Consider the following 21,009-nt stretch of genomic DNA (forward strand, 5'->3'; position numbering starts at 1 on the left):
CTTCCCGCCGCCGCCGCCGCGCTTCCGGCGGGGCCGGGTCACGCGGCGACGCGCAGGCGCCGGGCCGGGTGGAATGAGGACGGGGTCAGACTCGGGGCTCCGGGGCGGGTCTAGGAGCTCTAGGGCGGGTCTGGGAGCTCTGAGGCGGGTCTGGGGTCTCTGAGGCGAGTCTGGGGTCTCTGAGGCGGGTCTGGGGTCTCTGAGGCGGGTCTAGGAACTCTGAGGCGAGTCTGGGGGCTCTGAGGCGGGTCTGGGGTCTCTGAGGCAGGTCTGGGGTCTCTGAGGCGAGTCTGGGGCCTCTGAGGCAGGTCCGGGGTCTCTGAGGCGGGTCTGGGGGCTCTGAGGCAGGTCTAGGAACTCTGAGGCGGGTCCGGGGTCTCTGAGGCGAGTCTGGGGGCTCTGTGGTGGGTCTCTCAGAGGGCTGGAGCACTTCTCCTATGAAGCCAGGCAGAGAGAGTTGGGGTTGTTGATAGGAGGAGGGGGAATGGCTTTAAAGTGGAAGGGGGTAGATTTAGATTGGATGTTAGGAGGAAATTCTTCACTCTGAGGGTGGTGAGGCCCTGGCACAGGGTGCCCAGGGAGGTGGTGGCTGCCCCCTCCCTGGAGGTGTTCAAGGCCAGGTTGGATGGGGCCTTGAGCTGCCTGGGCTGGTGAGAGGTGTCCCTGCGCATGGCAGGGGGCTGGGACTGTATGGGCTTTGGGGTCCCTTCCAACCCAAAGCATTCTGTGATTCCATGATAATCCTTGGTCACAGCCCCTCAGCACCTCAGCAAACCACATCTGCTGTTTGCTGCTCTATTGCTTCAGAGTCTTCCATGCTGTTTGTTGAGATGATGTAGGTGATGGTATCCCCTGAAATGTAATGCCGAGAGGCGTGTGCATGTGTCACCCTACATCTCATCCCCTGTAGTTAATAAATGTTTTCTCTCACAGTTGGCCTTTGCGTTCCTGTCCTCTATTTGCTCCGTTCTGCCACTGCCTTGCGTGAGCTGGTGCATAAATCAGGGAGGGGACGTCTTTTTCCCTCGCCATGGCAGAGTTTCAGCAATGAGATGTCCCTGGGATGTGCAGCCAGAAGATTTCTTGGACAATTCACAGTTCCTGTGGTGACTTCTTCACTCTGTGCTTCCTGAACAACTGGCACGCTGATGGAATCAAAGGAAAATGGTTTTGAACTTCTAATTTCCCGAACGTGAACTACCAGGAAGAAGTGAAAACCCTGATGTGAGGGAGAAGGGACTTTCATGTTCCTCCCTCCGCCGCCTTAATCAGCAGTAAAACAATTTCCATGAGGCCATAAAGGGAACAGTTACTCAACTGTATAGCTCATTTTTTATTATTTTTTTGTGGGTGTCTGTGACCTCATCTCTGTTCCATGCTGAGGAGGCCAATTGTTGTGGGGTTTACTCAGGTATGGGTGAGTGCCCAAGGCGTGTTTGAAGGGTGCAAACTGGAGGGCAGTGAGTGCATCCCAGAAATGCCTGCCAGGTCCTATGAAGACACTGTGGCCTTGTTTTGTTAGAGTTTGATTTTTTTTTGTGTGTGTGTGTGGGGGAAGCAAACCCTGGACCATCTGCTGGTCATTTTTAAGGAGCTTATGAAAGTAAAGCAGAAGACTGTCGCTAGGGTGGTAACTGTGGTGGTTTGACCCTTGCTGGAGGCCAGGTGCCCACTGTCACTCCCCTTTTCAGCTGGACAGGAGAGAAGATACAAATTGCAAGGCTCAGGAGTGGAGATAAGGCCAGGGCCAGATTATTCTGCAATCAGCGTCACAGGCAGAACAGACCCACCACAGAATAAAGGAAAGAAAACAAATTTATTACACTGTATCACACACCCAGAGACACCAGAGTCGGGTGATGAGAAGTGCAACCAGATCTCTCCTGTCTGTCTCCCCCTGCTTCAGCGTGGGGCCTCTCCAGGGCTGCAGGTGGGGTCTGGGCCTTTCCCATGGGTTTCCCCAGGGGCTGCAGGGGCATCTTTCTCTCTGGCACCTGGGGCACCTCCTCCCCCCTTCCCTGCCCTTGGTGCCTGCACAGGTTCTCACATCTTCTCACTCCCTTCTCAGGGGCACAAAGCAGCTGCTTAGGGGTTTTGTTCCTCCTCACTGTGATTCCCAGAGGCACCGTGACCATTGCTGATGGGCTCAGCCTTGGTCAGCAGCAACTCCAGCCTTGAGCAGCTGGTGTTTACTGTCGCACCTAGGGAAAGCTTCTCACTGCTTTTTGAAGAAACCACCCTGCTGTCCCCCCTCTACACCAGAACCCCACCAAGCAAAACCACAACACTAATTTTTTATAAATTGTTTGGCCCCTCACTGAAAAAAAAAAAATCCAACAGGCACATTCCAAGCTTTGAAAAGTCCTCAGAAAGAATTAGGTTCCCACTGTCGTGTTTGACACAAACTCGAGTTGACAGTCATCAATTATTACCAATTTCCTTATTTTCACATACATTAAAAGTTCACCTATACAAAGGTCTCATGATGCAACTTCCTCCACCTTCCAGGAACTGATTCACAGTAAATCCAAGATGAGTAATCCAAGCACCAGAGTTAAAAATGTTAATTGAACTGTGTGGGAGAATCATTGTTCTGGTCTCAGATAAGTGTGTGTGTGTGTGTGTGTGTGTGTGTGTGAGTGTGTGTGTGTGTGATCTGGTCTCAGATAAGTGTGTGTGTGTGTGTGTGTGTGTGTGTGTGTGTGTAGATATCAGCCTTCAAGGTTGAGACCCCAAAGTTTACAACATTCACAGAGGGAAAAAAAAAAAAGCCCTAGAAATAAGGTGCCCATGGGCTCTGGAGGTCCCTTCCAACCCCTACAACACTGTGATTCTGTGCTGGAATCCAGCATATTGTTCCCTATGCTCCTCTCCCTGCTGCTCTGTACAGAGCTAACAGTGGTTGTCAGCTCAACATACAATACTTTGTAAAGAGAAGGGTTGAAGTGCTGCTCTACTTAGATACACTCTCTTTCATTTTTATTTACTTACATACTCTTGTTGGGAATTGTACAAAGCACGTGGGAGGTATGACTGAAAGAAACGCAGGGAGTTTCACAATACCAGTATGCCAAAGAAAATAATGAAAAAATAGATTGCTAAAAGCTGGTGTAAATCACTTTAATTAAAATCTTCAAATACAAAAGTCACAAAGCGTTGGAATAAACCAAACAGTTAGAAGAGTTCTAAAAAGGAAGCGACCAGGCAAACAATCTCTTTGGTATCTTAGCTGTTACTTAGACAACAATAGTTTATTACCAACTTTACGTCAACCGTATGTAAGGCTTCCCACTCCAGTTTATGTTTTCTTTACTCCTTTTGTTGAGCTTGGACAACGTAAACAAACCTCACCTGCCTTATTCTCAGTTCTGGGTTGTATTATCCTCTGATAACATAACCCCTTCACCGAACACATCTGCGGACACAAACACTCCCTCACATGCTGAACTTCCACATAACCCTTCCTATGGTGAGATGTTTCATCCCAGCTTCACAAGTATGGCTATTTTAGTCTCTTTAAAAAAATAAGCCCCCCCCCCCACCTTCTCCCCACCCTGATGAAACCTTATGTAGCTGGTAGGGAAAGAACAGCTACTCGGCATTGTTTTCCCTCACCACGCTCACAGTACCATAAGGTTTGGACAGTGGCACAGGTTATATAGTAAGAAAAGCAGATGGAAGTGTGTGCAGGAGGCCACGGGTATTGTCCAAGGTTTTCTGCTACCCTGCACCCCGCATCCCGGAGGAAAAGCGGCTGTGAGCATGCCGACCTGCACGGGGAAGGCACGGCTGGGAAGGAAAGGCATCACTGACACAGATTCCTGGGGGAATTGGCTGTTTCCCAGCAGGAGGGATATCAGCCTGGCTGGGCAGGTTGGTCCCCACCACGCTCTTAAGGCCACACAGTTGAGGTGAGGGTGGTTTGCTCAGTCTCTTGACTCTCCTGGTTCCTCGAGGGCAGAGGTGGGAAGCATAAAGCGGAGCTTTCCCTGCAGATGGGTTCAAGGAGGGAGGTCCTCTCTGGCCGAAGTGCCTGCGAGGTTGTGAAGGCGAGTGGAAGCATGAGCTCCTACCGTGCAGGGTCTGCCCAGGCGCTGGTGGGCTCCTCTCCTTTCCCCTGGGGACAGCAGACCACCCTCCAGGCCCGGCCTCATTCCCCGCCTCAAAAACCCGCCCTCGGAAAGCATGCGGCCACAGCTCCATCTTGTGACTGAACTCCTCGGGTTTGGAGAAAACCTGCCACGCTGCCCCAAAGCCCATGGATGACCAGGGTCCCTGGCAGGGCATTCTCCCCACCCCGCCCCAGGGACCCCAACCTCGGTTTGTCCACCCCGAGATGGCCCTCAGCAACCGCAACCCCTCCTGGGGCTTCTTCATGCGGCACAGGCAGAAAGACATCCCAGCTGTACAGCTAAAATGAAGCCCTGCTGGCCCTTTCTGAAGGCCAACCTTTGAAGGAACTGCACTTGCAGAAGCGAGAGTGGTAGGGGAGGTTGCAGTTCCTCCCTGGCAGAACCCCAAATGCAGCGTGAGAAGCGGGCGCAGCTCCACGCACGGTGCGGAAGCAGGCCCTGCACTCAAGTCCATCGACCCAGGCCGGTCCCAGAGCAAAACCAGCCCTTGCCTGGGCTTGTGCTACCTCGATAATCCTCCTGGGAGCTTAACAAGCATCTTCCACGTACCAGTTATCCAGTGGGACCTCACGTCTGACCCAGCCCACAGGTCGTACCAGTGCCGCAATGTTTACATCCCTTGCTAGAATTAAATCTCATGGCAAGAAAGGCAAATTTCTAGGATTAAACTTCCCTACTAGCCAAGTGCATTACATTTGTCCTGTGTATGAACTAACCCTTTAAATGCAAGCAATAGCTTTGGCATTCTTGATAACGTAAAAGCCATAAGCGAAGGCCGGAAGGCCAAGCACGCTGCCGGGACCAAGGGTTTTCTCCATCAGCTCTGGCAAGGTTTCATCATCCACCATCCGCAGCACGTGGCCGTTCAGCTTAATAGACCTGGAGAAGGACAGGGAGACTGTTTTGAGTGGCTGTGCTCTGTTTGCCATTGAGTGCAAACAGCTCCAGACCCAAGTGTAAACATAAGCTCGTCCCAAAGCCAAACTAAACATCCCTGGAAGGTTCACGTGCGGTGCGCTCTCTCTTTTTGCATGGACTCTACTTTAGAGTTGTAGCACAAGCAAGTGTCATGTTTCATGCTCTCCTAGTGAGGCAAGCAGCAGAACATGTTTTGAAAAGTACAAATTTAAATCATTTTTTTCCTCCTGTAAATATTAAGATACCTTCTATGCCCACAGAGCAGATCCTTCCCATGCCAATGCACCAGCAGTAACAACAGAATCATAGAATCCCAGACTGGTCTGGGTTGGAAGGGACCCCAAGGGTCACAGAGCTCCAATCCCCTGTCACAGGCAGGGACACCAACCTCCAGGCCTGGAGCTACACAAGGGGTTCTCAGGGCCCCTTTCAACCTGGCCTTGAACACCCCCAGGGACAGGGCATCCCCCACCTCTCTGGGCAGCCCCTTCCAGCCCCTCACCACTCTCTCTGCAAAGAAATTCCCCTAATATCTTATCTAACCCTCCCTCCTTCAGCTTCACTCCATCCCCCTTGTCCTGCCAGTCTCTGCCCTTGAACAAGCTGATTCCCCTCCTGTTTCTCTGCTCCCTTCAGGGACGGGAAGGCTGCAATGAGGTCCCCCCACAGCCTTCTCTTCTCCAGGCTGAACCAGCCCAGCTCCCTCAGCCTCTCTCCATAGGTGAGCTGTTCCAGCCCTCTGAGCATCTCCGTGGCTCCTCTGACCCCTCTCCAACAGCCCCACATCTCTCTTGCACTGGGGACCCCAGCTCTGGACACAGGACTCCAGCTGGGGCCTCACAGGGCAGAGCAGAGAGGGACAATCCCCTCCTTGTCCCTGCTGCCACCCCTCTGCTGATGGAGCCCAGGATCCCATCGCCCTTCCCAGCTGCAAGAGCCACTGCTGGCTCATGGGAAGTTTCTTGTCCACCAGAACCCCCAGGTCCTTCTCAGTGGGGCTGCTCTGCAGGAGCTCTTCTCCCAGGCTTTATATATGTCTGGGAGAAACCTTACAAAGCCAGAACCCTTACTGTAAAGCAGGAGCCAGCACTCGGGCAACCAGTATAACCGTGCTGATGCAAAACAGAAAGGACTTTAGCAGCTGTTCCAGAGCCCTGAAGCCTGCTAGGGAAAAGCTTCTTAACACCAAACAAGCATCCTTGTACCTTAACGAGCGTTCAGTGGCCTGATTTTAGGAGAACTGATATAACAGAAGTGAGACCTTAGAAAAGGCAACCCAGACCATGGAATGGGAGCCTCCTCCCCACTACAACCTCGCCAGTTGAACAAGGGGGGGTTTTAGAGAGCATATAACTCACCATCTTTCTGCAGTTGGGAGGAATTGGATGCTTACCTGGAAAGTATATTCTCTTTGCCATGAGGCAGCAAGAGGTACTGATCCACGTGCTTGCTGGATAAGTAATTTGGTAGCTGCAAATGCTGAGTAACATTGTAGAGGTTTAAGGCAAACAGTGTCACGTCCCCTTCCCTGTACTTTGGGCTGCAAGGCAAGAGAAGATGATGGGATCAGGAGAGAAAGAGGTTTTGGAGAAGTAACAGAATCACAGATTCATAGGGGTTGGAAGGGCCCTCCAGAGCCCATGGGCTCCAAGCCCCTGCCAAAGCAGGGTCCCTAGGACAGGTCAGGGCTGGAATCTCTCCAGAGGAGACTCCACACCCCCTGGGCAGCCTGTCCCAGGGCTCCCTCACCCTCACCGGGAAGAAGTTCTTCCCCACATTGGGGTGGAACTTCCCCTGCTCCAACTTGAGGCCATCGGCCCTTGTCCTGTCCCCACAGACCCTGAGAAGAGGCTGCCCATGTCCCCCTGTGTCCCACCCTTCAGCTATTGATCCCCATTGATCAGATCCCCTCTCAGGCTGCTTCTCTCCAGGCTGAACAGCCCCAGCTCACTCAGCCTTTCCTCACAGGGGAGATGCTCCAGGCCCTTCATCCCCTTCGCAGCCTCCGCTGGACTCTCTCCAGGTGAGGCCTGACCAGGGCATCCCAGGGAGCCCAGCACTGGACACAACACTCCAAGTGGGGCCTGACCAGGGCAGAGCAGAGGGGGAGGATCCCCTCCTTTGACCTGCTCCCCACGCTCCTTTTGATGCCCCCCAGGATCCCATTGGCCTTCTCAGCCACCCAGGCAAACACACGTCTTTGTGTTGTCCCAAATTGGTTTTGCTGGCCTGGGGGTGGCCATGGGCTCGGTTTCAGGGGTATTTCAGCCTTTTTTTTGGAAGACTTACTGGTGGGTGTTCGTGCAGTGGAGGTAGACACGGAGCTTCCTCTTGTCGGCTCCTTCCAGGCTGACCTGCAGCACCTTGGTACCCACCAGCTTCTTGTAGAGCAGCGAGAGCCAGTAGTCCTGGGAGGCACAAAAGCACATGTACATGCCAGCCACTCCGTGTGGTAATTAGTGTAACATTCATTTTGAGGGGAACTTCAGGGTTCCCCCTTCCCCCACCCCAATTTTTCCACAGTATCTGTTTACATTCCCACCAACAGCCCAGCACCAGAGAAACCCTGTCTCCAGGGTGCAGAGCAGCATGTTGACAAGGCACCCTGAAGTCATCTTCTCCTTCACTCGGACTTCTTCCTGCCATGGGGAGACTGGTGGCATTTTGGAAACACCCTTCTGCAGGGTACCGAGCTCCTCTGGCCTGAACCCATGAGGGCTGAGCTGCTCTTCCCATGGGAAAACCTCTGCCCAAGCCACAGCTGCCCAGAAAAAAAAAGAGCCCCAGCAACTTTCATGCCTTTCCCTAACTAACATCATGCTTTTGAACTGGGCTCAGGATTCATTTCTCACCACCAGTCAGGACTAAACCCTCCAACACCTCAGAACAACACCCAGGATCGGGGTGAAGCCCAGCTCCGACTCATTTTTTTCCAGATCTGCTTTTCCTTGCATCTTGACCACTACTTTTCCTCTAGGAGATCTGTGACCCTCCCAAAGCGAGCGTGTGGGCCGTGCTGATGTGTTTTGGGACACGAGCTGCGTTTCGCAGTATCCCTTCTTCGGGCGTAGCTCCAGGGGAGGATTTCCTCCAGCTGGTAGGTTGCAGAGAGCTTCTCCCAGTTCATGTCTGCTTGTCTATGTGGTTTTTCTAGCAGAAAAACGGCTGTGTTTCTCTTCTGACTCACCACAAGCCCAGAGAAGTGACTTTTCCTATCAGCCTACGTGCTCATCCCCACTGTGAGGAGGTGAGGCCTTCTGACCCCGCTGTGCTGCTTCATTTCCACACTAACTAAAACTGATGGACCTGGGTTGGGGTTTCCCTGCCTCTAAAGCATCATTAGCTTAAATTAGCATACACACTGCCTGTAGGTGAGGAGCAAGGCACATCATAGAATCCTAGACTGGTCTGGGTTGGAAGGGACCCCAAGGAGCACAGAGCTCCAACCCCCTCCCTGTCCCTGCTGCCACCCCTCTGCTGATGGAGCCCAGGATCCCATCACCCTTCCAAGCTGCAAGAGCACACTGCTGGCTCATGGGAAGTTTCTTGTCCACCAGAACCCCCAGGTCCTTCTCAGCAGTGTATTTCATGTTGGCTTAGTTTTCACTTGGGCTATAATTTATTATAGCAGCTCATATCTCTTGTGTTTAAAAGCTCCTCATCACCCAGCTGGGGAGTGTTCGAACCAGAAGGGTCCACCCAAAAAAGCCTTTTGAACTCCAGAAGTGTCTGCACACCAGTCAGAACACTGCGTCCCTGACATCAGTCCCTGCTGTGGTGAAGACCAGCTGCATCCCTGCAGCTGGTAGTAAGTATCTTTATATATGTGTGATACACCAACATACAACAAAACACGGGCCAGCTTCAGGTGTGGGGGTACCTGTGACTGTCCTACACCAGCTGCTGCTCTCCTGTGGTGTGAAAATAGCTGACCCGTGTCTCCACACCCAGCGTGGCCCACACAGCGCCCCGAGGCCGGCAGCGGGGCTGCGTACGTACCGGCAAGGGCTCAAAGTTGGCATCCACCAGGTGGTAGGTCCCCGCCCCGAAGAAAACCTGTCTCATCACCACGTCCATCCCGTGCCTGGCTGAAAGCCCGAGTTTGTCCAGCCACCTGCCAAAACAATGACTGACTCAAACGACCTGCAGGTGAAATCACTGACCTCAGCTCTACACCGTTGCCCTTCTCCAACCAGCTTGGGAAGTAGGAAAGCAAGAATTAGGGCATGATGCTGGCTGACTTAGTATCACACAGCTGATTGCAATTCAAGTCTCACATTAACTATATCAAAAAATACTTTCAGACCACCTCTGGAGGTCCAAGTTGGTGGGAGCAGCTGCTCCACTCCATTGTGTGCAAGTGATGGAATCCAGGAGCAGCAGTGGATGGTCCTGACCAGGCCAAGGGTCCAAAGAGCCCGAATTCTTTTGTTGAAACAAAATGCTATGACTGGAGAGGTTTCTGGAGAAGATTATTTTTGTGACTAAATCTCCCTTTGGGAAGTTATGTCATTGGTGTTTGAAGGATGCAATCAGGAAAGAGCACCATCTTGTGATTGGCTTTCCATCCTCACAACAGGATGAAGTTTGCATTGCAGATTTTGAGGGCAGGAATGCCACTTTCTGGAAACCTTCCTCCCATGGGGTATGTATGTGTGACCTCCTTCAGTTGGTAAAACGTGTCATTCCCCCCCATCTATGATGCAGTACTCACATAAAGCCAGCGACGTAGGTGTTGGACAGCCTGGGAGCTCCTCCACCATAGGCAGAGCTTGTCTCTCCTAGCCAGACTTTCTTGCCAGGCACAGTCCCACCAACAATCTGGTGGGGTAGGGAAGAAGAGAAAGAGACAACACTTAGGTTTTTGGGCTACTAGAATAGTGGGCAATCAGAGTTTTGGGCTTTAGCCAAATGCCTGTGCACAAGGTAAAGGATAACGCCAACTGAGGTGGGATGTCACAAAAGTTATGATCAAAAGGACTGGAAGGAGATTTACTTCTCTCAAAAAAACCCCAAAGATACCATGTCTACACATGTGGTTCTAAAAGACAAACCACCAAAACCAGGTCCTAGAAATCTTCTCGTGCTGTGTTGTAGTGGACTCTGTGTTACAGGGTTCTCAGGAATCTCAAAATCCAAAGGAATTGGGAGGGGGGATGACCATAAATTACACCCCTGAGTAATGATCATGTTGATAAATGAGGACATTGCAGCTTTTGATGGATCTGGGACCACGTTTGCTGCATGGCAAACTAAACTATCAGGGCTGATTTATTAGTAGTATTGTTAATTTTTCTTTAAAATTACAATGACAGCAGCACTGAAGCTTTAAGGATCCCTGTTCACTGCTGGTGAGAAACCGTACCATACCTGATTCCAGATTCTCTGCTAACCCCCTGGAAACTGAACATGGAAAGGATTGAAAGGGACAAGGTACCTCCAGGACTTCATCTACAGCTGTGGCAAAGGTGTCCAGCACTTGAGGGCTTAAGAAATCCTCCCTCGTTGCACTTCGTCCATTCACATAGTAACTGGAAATGGGGAGGAAAACCCATCATGCAGCCAATACTCAGGAATATGATATATATTATTTTATATATAATACACATAGCATAGACATATATAAAATCTACATAGATATATTCCAACCACATATATCTTTATAGATATTACATAATATATAGTATATAGATATAGGTAAGGCAATATAGGAAATACATATTCTCATATTCTACTATAACATCATATATAATTATATAGTAAGAGATACAAAATATATAATGATATAATATATTACAATATAACATATTATAGATTATATCATACATTATATAATATACAGATATTATATATAACGTAACATATGATATTATCTCTATTACATCTAGATATTATCTCTATTATATCTAGATGTTATATATTTATATATAATATATATTTTATATATAATATCTATAGATCTTAGGGGGAAGTTCTTTGCAGAGAGAGTGGTGAGGGGCTGGAAGGGGCTGCCCAGAGAGGTGGGGGATGCCCCATCCCTGGAGGTGTTCAAGGCCAGGTTGGATGGGGCCCTTGGCAACCTTGTGTAGCTCCAGGCCTGGAGGTTGGTGGCCCTGCCTGCGGCAGGGGAGTTGGAGCTCTGTGATCCTTGGGGTCCCTTCCAACCCAGACCAGCCTATGATTCTGTTTTAAGCTGCTGGCAAGGCATAGAATGTCACCTCTCCCCTTCCTGGGAAGCTCTTGCCCCATGGCTGCTTTAAAAGGGCATGCATCATTTTCTTTGCTAATTTAGGATGATGGGGTGTGAGCTTTCTTTTGTGGCTGGAAGACCTCAGCTCCTTCTGGTAAGGCTGAGAGAGAGCACGATGAAATGCAAAACCCATGAGGATCCCGGTTTTGCATCCTTTCTTTGGGCAAACCAGACTTAAAAGCTCTGTCTCTCTCTCTATATAAAAAATCTATAGATATTATACATAAAATACATAGACCAGTCACAGATGTACACACATCTATGGCCCAAGTGTGTGCATCTTTTTCCCTTCTGCTACCTGTCACCATGCTGCACCTGACACCTTCACACGGAAGCCCCTCTCAGAGATGTGGAGTTCACCCAGGTGCCCCACTGCCCACCCGAGTGCTTTACAACTGCCCCTCACAACAGCGCAGAGCTGGTGGTATCTGAGGGTGGGTAACCCCCACACAGCCTGACCTCACTTGCAAAGCAGCTGTAAGGGAGCAGGAGAAGCTGGGAAGGGTCAGCCAGACCTGCAGATCCAGGCCTGGAGGTTGGTGGTCCTGCCTGTGGCAGGGGGGTTGGAGCTCTGTGATCCTTGGGGTCCCTTCCAACCCATGACATTCTATGATTCTATGATTTACATTAAACAGACATAAAGATAAGTGAGCATCAGTGACTCCTTGTCTTTGCTTTTAGGGAGCAAAGATTTCACTCCAGCAGGTTCCGACTTCCCAGTGCCAAGGAGACCACCACCATCAGGGGTATGACTTCATTTCAAAGCCCACCTACCCACGGGTTGCTTAAAACCTTATGTTAAAAACCTTCTGCTCCTGCAGAAATGCAGAGGCACCTCAGCTCAGTAAACCTGAGCTACCTTTTATAGGACATCTTGGGGCTTTGGAGCAACGGGGGGTGCTGCTCCCAGTTGCTTTTGGTGCGTGGTTGAAGACATGGCATGTGCAAAAACTGACTCCACCTCTGCAGAAACTGTCCTTGCAGGGGAAAGCTGTGACCTACCCCCACGTGCTCTTCTGAGAAGCAAAGCTGCTGTGACGTCTTCTTCTTCACATCCTACTTCTGTTTTTCTCAGGGCACACATTTAGCAAGCAAAGCCACCAACTGCCTTGTCCCACATCTCGTTCCCCACAGTGCTGCCTATGTTACAACCCCTCCCTGCTGATTTTTGGGTCTCTGCACCATCACCTCTTTGGAGACGTTCTCCATAACTCACTTCCCCAACTCATCTCTTGTCCTCCCCCACAACTCTTGCACTCCCTCATCTCTTGCTCTGAGCTGAGGAGTCTGTGGGGAGGCACCCAAGAGGCTGCTAAAAAGCAGGGGTTTGCCCCCCTCCTTCCTGCTGAGCTTTGAAAATTGGTGTTTTGTAAAGAAAACAGGCAACAGGAGACAGTCCCCAAGCGCTACTTACTGGTGCCATGTGACAGAGTCGATGACCTTCCCTCCCGATTTCAGGAAGCTGCAACCAGAGGGGATGCAGTGTGGGGTTAGAGGGTACCAGTGTTAGGTCACGAACCTCCCCACAAGGAAAACGGCCTCCTCTCCTCCTCCCCCCTTCCCCCTTCCCAGCTAAGCAGTAGTGATGGTGAAGGGCTTTGGAGCCACGCTTGCAGTGGCTTTTAAAGGGGCTTTGGGCAACCAGGAGGATGACTTGACGCTTCTAAGGTGGAAACCCCTTGTCAACACAGCGCCAAAGCCAGCGCTCAACTGAAAAGAGGCAGAGGGCTGGAGCAGCTCCCCTATGGAGAGAGGCTGAGGGAGCTGGGCTGGTTCAGCCTGGAGAAGAGAAGGCTGTGGGGGGACCTCATTGCAGCCTTCCCGTCCCTGAAGGGAGCAGAGAGACAGGAGGGGAATCAGCTTGTTCAAGGGCAGAGACTGGCAGGACAAGGGGGATGGAGTGAAGCTGAGGGGGGGAAGGGTTAGATGAGATCTGAGGGGGAAGTTCTTTGCAGAGAGAGTGGTGAGGGGCTGGAAGGGGCTGCCTAGAGAAGTTGTGAATGCCCCATCCCTGGGGGTGTTCAAGGCCAGGTTGGATGGGGCCCTGGGCAACCTTGTGTAGCTCCAGGCCTGGAGGTTGGTGTCCCTGCCTGTGGCAGGGGGTTAGAGCTCTGTGCTCCTTGGGGTCCCTTCCAACCCAGACCAGTCTGGGATTGTATGAAAGTTTCAACTAGCTGAGTGTTGAAGCCTCCCTTCAGCTCACGTGTGTAGGATTTCTGGCATCACCCATCAAAGAGAAAAATGAAATGGCCACATCTCTCATTTAAGGAAAAACACAGGAAAGTTGTTCTCTGTCAGCCCAGGTGTGTGCCCGTTCATACACCCCTACTATTGATTTAAAGCAGAAGATCCTTAAAACCCTGCCCCCGTGCCTCCTCGTGCCCCCTGCACCTGGGTGCAGAGGAGCCACTGCTACCCACACGCCCCCAGCCCGGGACACACTGCCCCAGCCCGGGACACGCTGCCCCAGCCCCACAGCCCTACCTTCTCAGCAGTCTCTGCGTGTGCTTTCGGGGCTGCCCGGTGTCAGGCCCGTAGAGCTTCGCGTGCCGGTAGAAGGTGGAGTTACTCAGCAGCTGCCGTAGGTGAATAAAATCTTGTCCCAACTGGAATCCATCGATGTAGATGCCAGATTTTTTCCTGAAGCTGTTGGGCTCTGGAGAGGACACAGGGACGTCAGCACTTTACTATGGTTTTGGGGCACAAGATAGAGCAGCTGGTTCCACACGGGGAGTACCAAGGCTCTGCGGCTTCTCACGAGCTGGTGTGGTACAGGAGAGATATTTAGGCATGAAAACAAAAGCCTGGGTGATGCAGCGTGCTGCTCTCCAGCAGTCTGGCTGAGCCAATCCCCGTAGGCGACATACTCACAGAGCATCGTTCACCTCATCCCACAGCCTTGGGAGGAGCAGCAAAATCATCTCCATTTGCTCGTTCATCAGACCTTCTGTGAAATCCCCCACTTGAGGAAGGGACCTTAATCACAGACTCACAGGGGTTGGAAGGGACCTCCAGAGCCCATCAGGTCCAACCCCCTGCCAGCGCAGGGTCCCTAGGACAGGTCACACAGGTCGGCATCCAGACGGGGCTGGAATCTCTCCAGAGAAGGAGACTCCACACCCCCTGGGCAGCCTGTCCCAGGGCTCCCTCACCCTCACTGGGAAGAAGTTCTTCCCCACATTGGGGCGGAACTTCCCGGGCTCCAACTTGAGGCCATCGGCCCGTGTCCTGTCCCCACAGACACTGAGAAGAGGCTGCCCATGTCCCCTGTGTTCCACCCTTCAGCTGTTGATACCCATTGATCAGATCCCCTCTCAGGCTGCTTCTCTCCAGGCTGAACAGCCCCAGTTCTTTCAGCCTATATTTGAGACCTTAACATTTCCCAGTAGAACACCACCTTGCATTTACAGACCATCATCCCAAAGATCCAAACCCACCATCCTGTAGCCCACAGCAGCACCTTTCCAGGTGACTGCTGGCCTGGCCTACAAGCAGCTCTTGCCCTTACCATTCCCCAGCTCCCAGGAGATGTTGTACCTCCGCGACGCGCAGTACCCCAGCAGCTCCCGGGCGTTCAGGCTGTCCCACTGCAAGCCACCTTTCCGCAGCAAGGCGTTGAGCCCAAAGATCAGGTGAAACCCTGAGCAGTTTGCAAAGCTGTAGAGAATATCCAGAGTGTTTCCTGCATGGAGGAGAAAAGGGGGAAGGAATGTTTATCTCACGGTTACAGCTGGTTGAGCTCCAGCCAAGCGACAATCTTTACTGCCTGTGTTTATTTAGCCAGGTGCTGATGATGTGCCAAATCCTCCCAGGTGGAAAAAAAAGAGCCCAGAACTTACTACACACCATAGGATGTGTTCAGCTGGGAGAGATCTTCAAAGCCCATCTAGTCCCACACCTGCAGTGAGCAGGGGCATCTTCAGTAGAGCAGGTTTCTCAGAGCCCCATCAAGCCTGACCTTGAATGTCTCCATCACCTCTCTGGGCAACCTGTGCCAGTGTCTCACCACCCTCAGAGTGAAGAACTTCTTCCTCAGGTCTCATCTAACCCTGCCCTGACCTAGCTTAAACCATTGCCCCTCATCCTATCGCTCCATACCCTTACAAACAGTCCTTCCCAGCTTTCCTGTAGGTCTCTTCAGGGACTGGAAGGGGCTCAGAGGTCTCTCTCGAGCCTTCTCTTCTCCAGGCTCGACAAGCCCAACTCTCTCAGCCTGGCTTCATAGGAGAGGTGCTCCAGCCCTTCAGACCATCCTCATGACCTCCTCTGGCCCCCTTCCAAGAGCTCCATGCCCTCCCTGTGCTGAGGGCTCCAGAGCTGGATGGTGCTGCACCATCCTGTGAGGTGCTGAGATCCTCCTGACCCCTGCAGCAGCTCAATGCCAGTAAATACAAGGTGTCTCAGACAACAGGAACAGGTATCTCTTAGAAACATTACACCCACTTAGGAAAACCCCAATTTCCAGTGGTTTCAGCTCCAAACCAGCCGACTTTTACCACAGGGCAGAGAGTTGGTCATAAGCCCTGGCAGAAAAGAGAGGTCTTACTTGTAATGGTGGTGTTCCTGTGCTTTTTCCGGTGATGCTCCGCAAGAATCAGCTTCTCCTGGCTGGGCCACTGGGCCAGCAGAACCTTCTCCACAGCAGCAAACGCAGGCTCGGAGCCACAAGCCTCTGGAGGGCAGAAGAAGGTTGAGAGCCATGAAGCCCCTCATGTCAGGGCCAGGGACCAGCAGGCAGAGGGCTGCATCCCTCAGGAGGGAGCACAGCTGAGCCCGGCTGAGCACCCCTCCCTCTCTCAGCATCACCCCTACACAGGGCTCGGCACTGAAACAGCTGTTAGAGATCTACAAACATCAAGTATTGGACATTTATAAAGCTAAAGAAATCGAATGTAAATTTAAAAATCTAATATAGACATTTATAAATACAGATATTTAGATATAAATATTTTATACCAATATTTATACATCTTCTCAATATATATTTTTATATTATTACTGGACATAAATACTGTATCTAGATATTTATATATATCTCTATAAATATAGATATAAAAATAGGTATTTGTGAATACATGTTTATAAATATCTATAAATCTAATAAAACCCTAACATTTACAAATCTAATCTAGTATCTATAAACACCTATTTATTATATATCAATATGCTTATAAATTATTATAACTATAATTGATGTATATATTAATATATATTTACTGTATAATTAAAACAAATATAATTGATAATATATTTATAAATACCTGATATAATTTGTAACATATTTACCAGGTATTTATAAATATATTATCAATTATATTCACTTTAACAATATATTAATAAGCATCTATTTTTGTAAATATTATATTTATTAATATATAAATATATTATAATGTATTTATAAATATATTTTATATTATATATAAGTACATTGTAATATATTATATGAATAATGCATATAATATATACTGATATAATATAGAAAATATATTATATATTATATGAATAATATATCATAAGGTGCTTAGAAATACTTCAATTATAGATATATTATAAATTATGTTACCTTTAACTTTATAAATTAGACATTTGTAAATGTATAAATTAATATTTTTCTATATTCACTATTTATGCATATATTTATGACTATCTATCTATAAATGAGATATTTATAGATATCTATATGGGGAAACATACATCATAAAACTCCATTTAAGGTGAGAGGGATGGAGGACGGGGGTGGGATGATGGAGCTGCGCTCCTGCAGCCCGCTAGCACCGCGGTCCCTCTGCCATTCACTATTTTAGCTGGAGCACCCTCCGGAAAGCCCGGTTCCAGCCAGCTGCCGAAGCGCGGCCTGCGGTGCCCGGCGAGCAGCTGAGCCCCCCCGGTGCGCAGCATGGCGGCAGGGGTCACGGCGGCAGGGGTCACGGCGGCAGGGGCCGCGCTTCGGGGAGATATGGGGTGGTGCTTCCTGCAGCAACGCCAGCAGGAATCGGGAGACTTATTTTATCCTTGAGAACTCATGGGTTTGGGGTTTTTCTCGGCGTGGCAACAAGGAACAAGGCATGACCAGAGAGGAAGGCCGAGGCTGGAGTCATGATGACCCAGAGAGGAGGCGGTCGCTCGGCAAAGGGGGTGACGTAGTGCTCAGCTTCAAACCCAAGGATGGCCGGCGACGTACGGCTGCGCTCTTGTGCTCCCTGCCACAGGGATACGTGGGAATACTTCAACCTGATCCGCCTCTAGAAGGGTTTGTGCTAAGTATGAAGAGGGAATGGACTTCACAGAATCCATCTCAAGGTTGGAAAAGACCTTTAAGATCAAGTCCAACTGTTCCTGTCCTGGGCTAAACCATATCCCTGAGCACCTCATAGAATCACAGAATCACAGACTGGTCTGGGTTGGAAGGAACCCCAAGGAGCACAGAGCTCCAACCCCCTGCCACAGGCAGGGCCACCAACCTCCAGGCCTGGAGCTACACAAGGTTGCCCAGGGCCCTATCCAACCTGGTCTTCAGCATCCCCAAGGATGGGGCACCCGACACCTCATCTCCCCATCTGTTAAACACACCCAGGGGTGGGGACTCAGCCCCCTCCCTGGGCAGCCTGTGCCACAGCCCCACAACTCTGCCAGGGAAAGACTTCAATGCAGTGGGGAAACCTCACACACCAGGACCAAGCTCTGGCAGGGTCTGGTGGGCTTGCACTTGCTCTGTCAAATGGAGAGGGGGGCAAAGTTGTACCCTCAGCCTAGCTCTGGTTCTGGACAAGGTAGAGAGAAGAGATGCTCTCTGTTCTTGTCTGATTGTTTCTTCCATACATTAACTATGTTTTCATAGATAAGCCACGACTTTGGAGCTGACCTTGGCTGCCTCCAGGTGGGAGGAGAGTTAGTTCCCAAGGCTGCTGCAGGGAGCACAGGGTGGCATCCACAGCTGCCAGGTGGACACAAGGTTACCTGTGCCTCTCCCTGCTTCTCATGGCTGGAACATCTCCCACAAGCTGGGCTGAAGGCCCACAGATCTCTTCTCCATGGAGGAGAACAATGCTGATCCCATGGAGAACCCCCAGCACTGCTATCCTGACCTTGAGGCATCCCCAGACAGCACCAAAGCCACCTCCTAAACCCAGGAGTTTCAAGTCTAACACAGGGATGCCCATTTTACCTTGCTGGGCCTGAAGTTCCCAGAGGATTTTTTCTTCTGCAGTTGAATCCTTGTTGGGATCAAAGATGAGAAAATCCGTGTCGGTGCCACCAAACCTCAGGAAGCCTGGGGACAGGGCCGTGGCCAGGGCACGCAGTTTGGGATTGCTGCAGAAGGGACAAGAAAAGGAGACACCCTATATTCATGCTGGCTGTGGCTTTGGTGTAGAGGTTAAACATGGGAAGGGCTCAGAGGGACGTGCTGCAGAAGGTGACCTGGGGCTACATTTACACACTAACATAAGCAGGGAGGTGATGAGTGCCCCATCCCTGGGGGTGTTCGAGGCCAGGTTGGATGGGGCCCTGGGCAACCTTGTGTAGCTCCAGGCCTGGAGGTTGGTGGCCCTGCCTGTGGCAGGGGGGTGGAGCTCTGTGCTCCTTGGGGTCCCTTCCCACCCAGACCAGTCTATGATAAGCTCTGCCTCTGCGACTTCAGCACAGGATGTGTGGTGCTGACACCCGCCCTTCACTGGGGGGAGCATCAGGCACTGGAGGATGCTGGTTGCACAGGCACTATCTGCTTGGTGGTGACATGCAGGAGATTAGAGGCCACCAAGTGTTTCCTGCTCCTTGTGGTGATGGGGCCAGCCCCAAACTGCACCCCAAGAAGTGTGTTTGAGGCTGTAGGTCAGAAAGCTGAGCACTATCCCAGTAAAACTGGTGTCACCTTTCTCCTGCCTTTGTGAGGAAGATGGAATCACTGAGCTGTAGGGGGTGGAAGGGACCTCCAGAGCCCATGGGGTCCAAGCCCCTGCCAAAGCAGGGTCCCTAGGACAGGTCACACAGGTCGGTGTCCAGACGGGGCTGGAATCTCTCCAGAGAAGGAGACTCCACACCCCCTGGGCAGCCTGTCCCAGTGCTCCCTCACTAGAAGTGGGAGGAAGAGGGAAGTCAGGGCTGGAGAAACACTGTTGGGCTGAAAAATCAGATCAGACAGGTGAAAAGGAAAGAATTAAGGTAGCTTCCAAAAAAACCCAAAGGTACACTCTAAGAGAATAGAGCACAAAAACCAGAGCAAAAGCTGGGAAGAGGAGGAAAGAAGTCAGTCAGAACCAAAGGACCAGGTGTGGAGCACCATGGTTCAGAGTGGCTCAGTGCTACACACGAGGGAAAAAAGGCTTCATTCCCAGGATCTCTGGATCCAGCTGTGATCCCAGCAGCCCTTCCTCAGGATTTATTCGACTCGGTGCCGGCAGCACCGTGGCAAAGGTCTGAAAAGCAGAGTCCTGGGACAGGCTGCCCAGGGGGTGTGGAGTCTCCTTCTCTGGAGAGATTCCAGCCCCGTCTGGACACCGACCTGTGTGACCTGTCCTAGGGACCCTGCTTTGGCAGGGGGCTGGACCCCATGGGCTCTGGAGGGCCCTTCCAACGCCCAGGAGTCTGGGATTCTGTGAAAGCTGCCCCAGGACTGGGTGGTTGGTATCTCAGGGAGCAGCAGGGCCAGCAGCCCCCAGCCCCGTAACCCCCCTGCCCGGCAGTTTCCTTTGGGGTTTTGTCTCCTTTCCTGCTTGCAGAGCAGCCACTCGCCCAAGTCCCCCCAAACCCACGATGCTTCCACCGAGATACCCCTGCCCTCCCTCCCCCGGCCCTGCCGCTCCTTCCATGGGTACAACCCTCTGTGCCCCGGGAGGGTGAAATCCCGAAGCAGAGGGGATCCAGCTCTATCCCCTGGCCCTGGCTTTTAGGGACGCGGTCTCTCCCCTCCCCTTCTCCCCCAGCTCCGGGAATGGGGGGGCTCTCCCCGGTCCCCCCCTCTCCACACCGTCGGGGACGGGGTCTCTCCCCGGTTCGCCCCCCTCCAGCTCCGGGGACGGGGTCTCCCCGGTCCCCGCCTCTCCCTCCAGCTCCGGGGACGGGGTCTCCCCGCTCCATCCCCAAGGATGGGGTCTCCCCAGCCCCCCCGGCTCCCTCCCCACCGCAGCACGCCGGGCAGCAGCGCCTTTCCCTCACCCCTCCGGGATGCCCGGGATGCCGTTGCCCCTCTCCCTCCCCTCCGGGTCCCTTTCCCCCCCTCCCCTTTTGGGCAGGGAGGCGGCTCACCTGAGCAAGGCGACATATCGCGGGTCGCGGGCCAGGCTGGCGTCCAGGGTGAGGGAGAGGAAGGCCGGGCTCACCTCGGCGCGGGGGCTGCCCCTCAGCCCCAGCCGCAGCACGGCCGCCCGCCGCCCCCCCGCCAGCAGCAGCAGCGGCAGCAGCAGCGGCGGCAGCAGCAGCATCCTCCGCGCCCGGCCCCGCCGCACCGCCCACCCCGCGGAGGGCGGGCCCGGCCCGGGGGAGGGTTAGGGAAGGACGGGGCGGGGATGGGCTGTACCCTCCGGTGGGGTTTGAACCTTGGTGGGGGCCCGCGCCCTCCCCGCAGCCCCTCTGTCTGTCTGTCTGTCCCTTCTTCAGCTGGGCAGGGGGAAGAGAGATAACGAGAGGGTCGCGATAAAGGCGGTAGGGATGGGGCAGCAATTACCGGTGGGGCAAACCGGGCTCAGCATCTCATTTATTACGCAATCAAAC

The 21,009-nt window shown here is 52.1% G+C and overlaps 1 protein-coding gene across 1 annotated transcript; it reads right to left on the bottom strand.

Moving 5' to 3' along the window:
• Window positions 1-4,852: 4,852 nt before the first annotated feature.
• HPSE (heparanase) lies at window positions 4,853-20,720 on the bottom strand (the record flags this gene model as incomplete). The annotated part of the gene is made up of 12 exons (XM_084267035.1): window positions 4,853-5,012; window positions 6,445-6,591; window positions 7,341-7,459; window positions 9,051-9,165; window positions 9,766-9,872; window positions 10,489-10,582; window positions 12,716-12,763; window positions 13,786-13,957; window positions 14,810-14,983; window positions 15,848-15,973; window positions 18,467-18,612; window positions 20,545-20,720. The coding sequence occupies 12 exons, from the start codon at window positions 20,718-20,720 to the stop codon at window positions 4,853-4,855; spliced, it is 1,584 nt and encodes a 527-aa protein (XP_084123161.1).
• Between the last annotated feature and the right edge of the window lie 289 nt (window positions 20,721-21,009).

This window comes from Gallinula chloropus (genome assembly GCF_964237585.1).
Source record: "Gallinula chloropus genome assembly, chromosome: 7".
In the NCBI taxonomy this organism is placed as follows: domain Eukaryota; kingdom Metazoa; phylum Chordata; class Aves; order Gruiformes; family Rallidae; genus Gallinula; species Gallinula chloropus.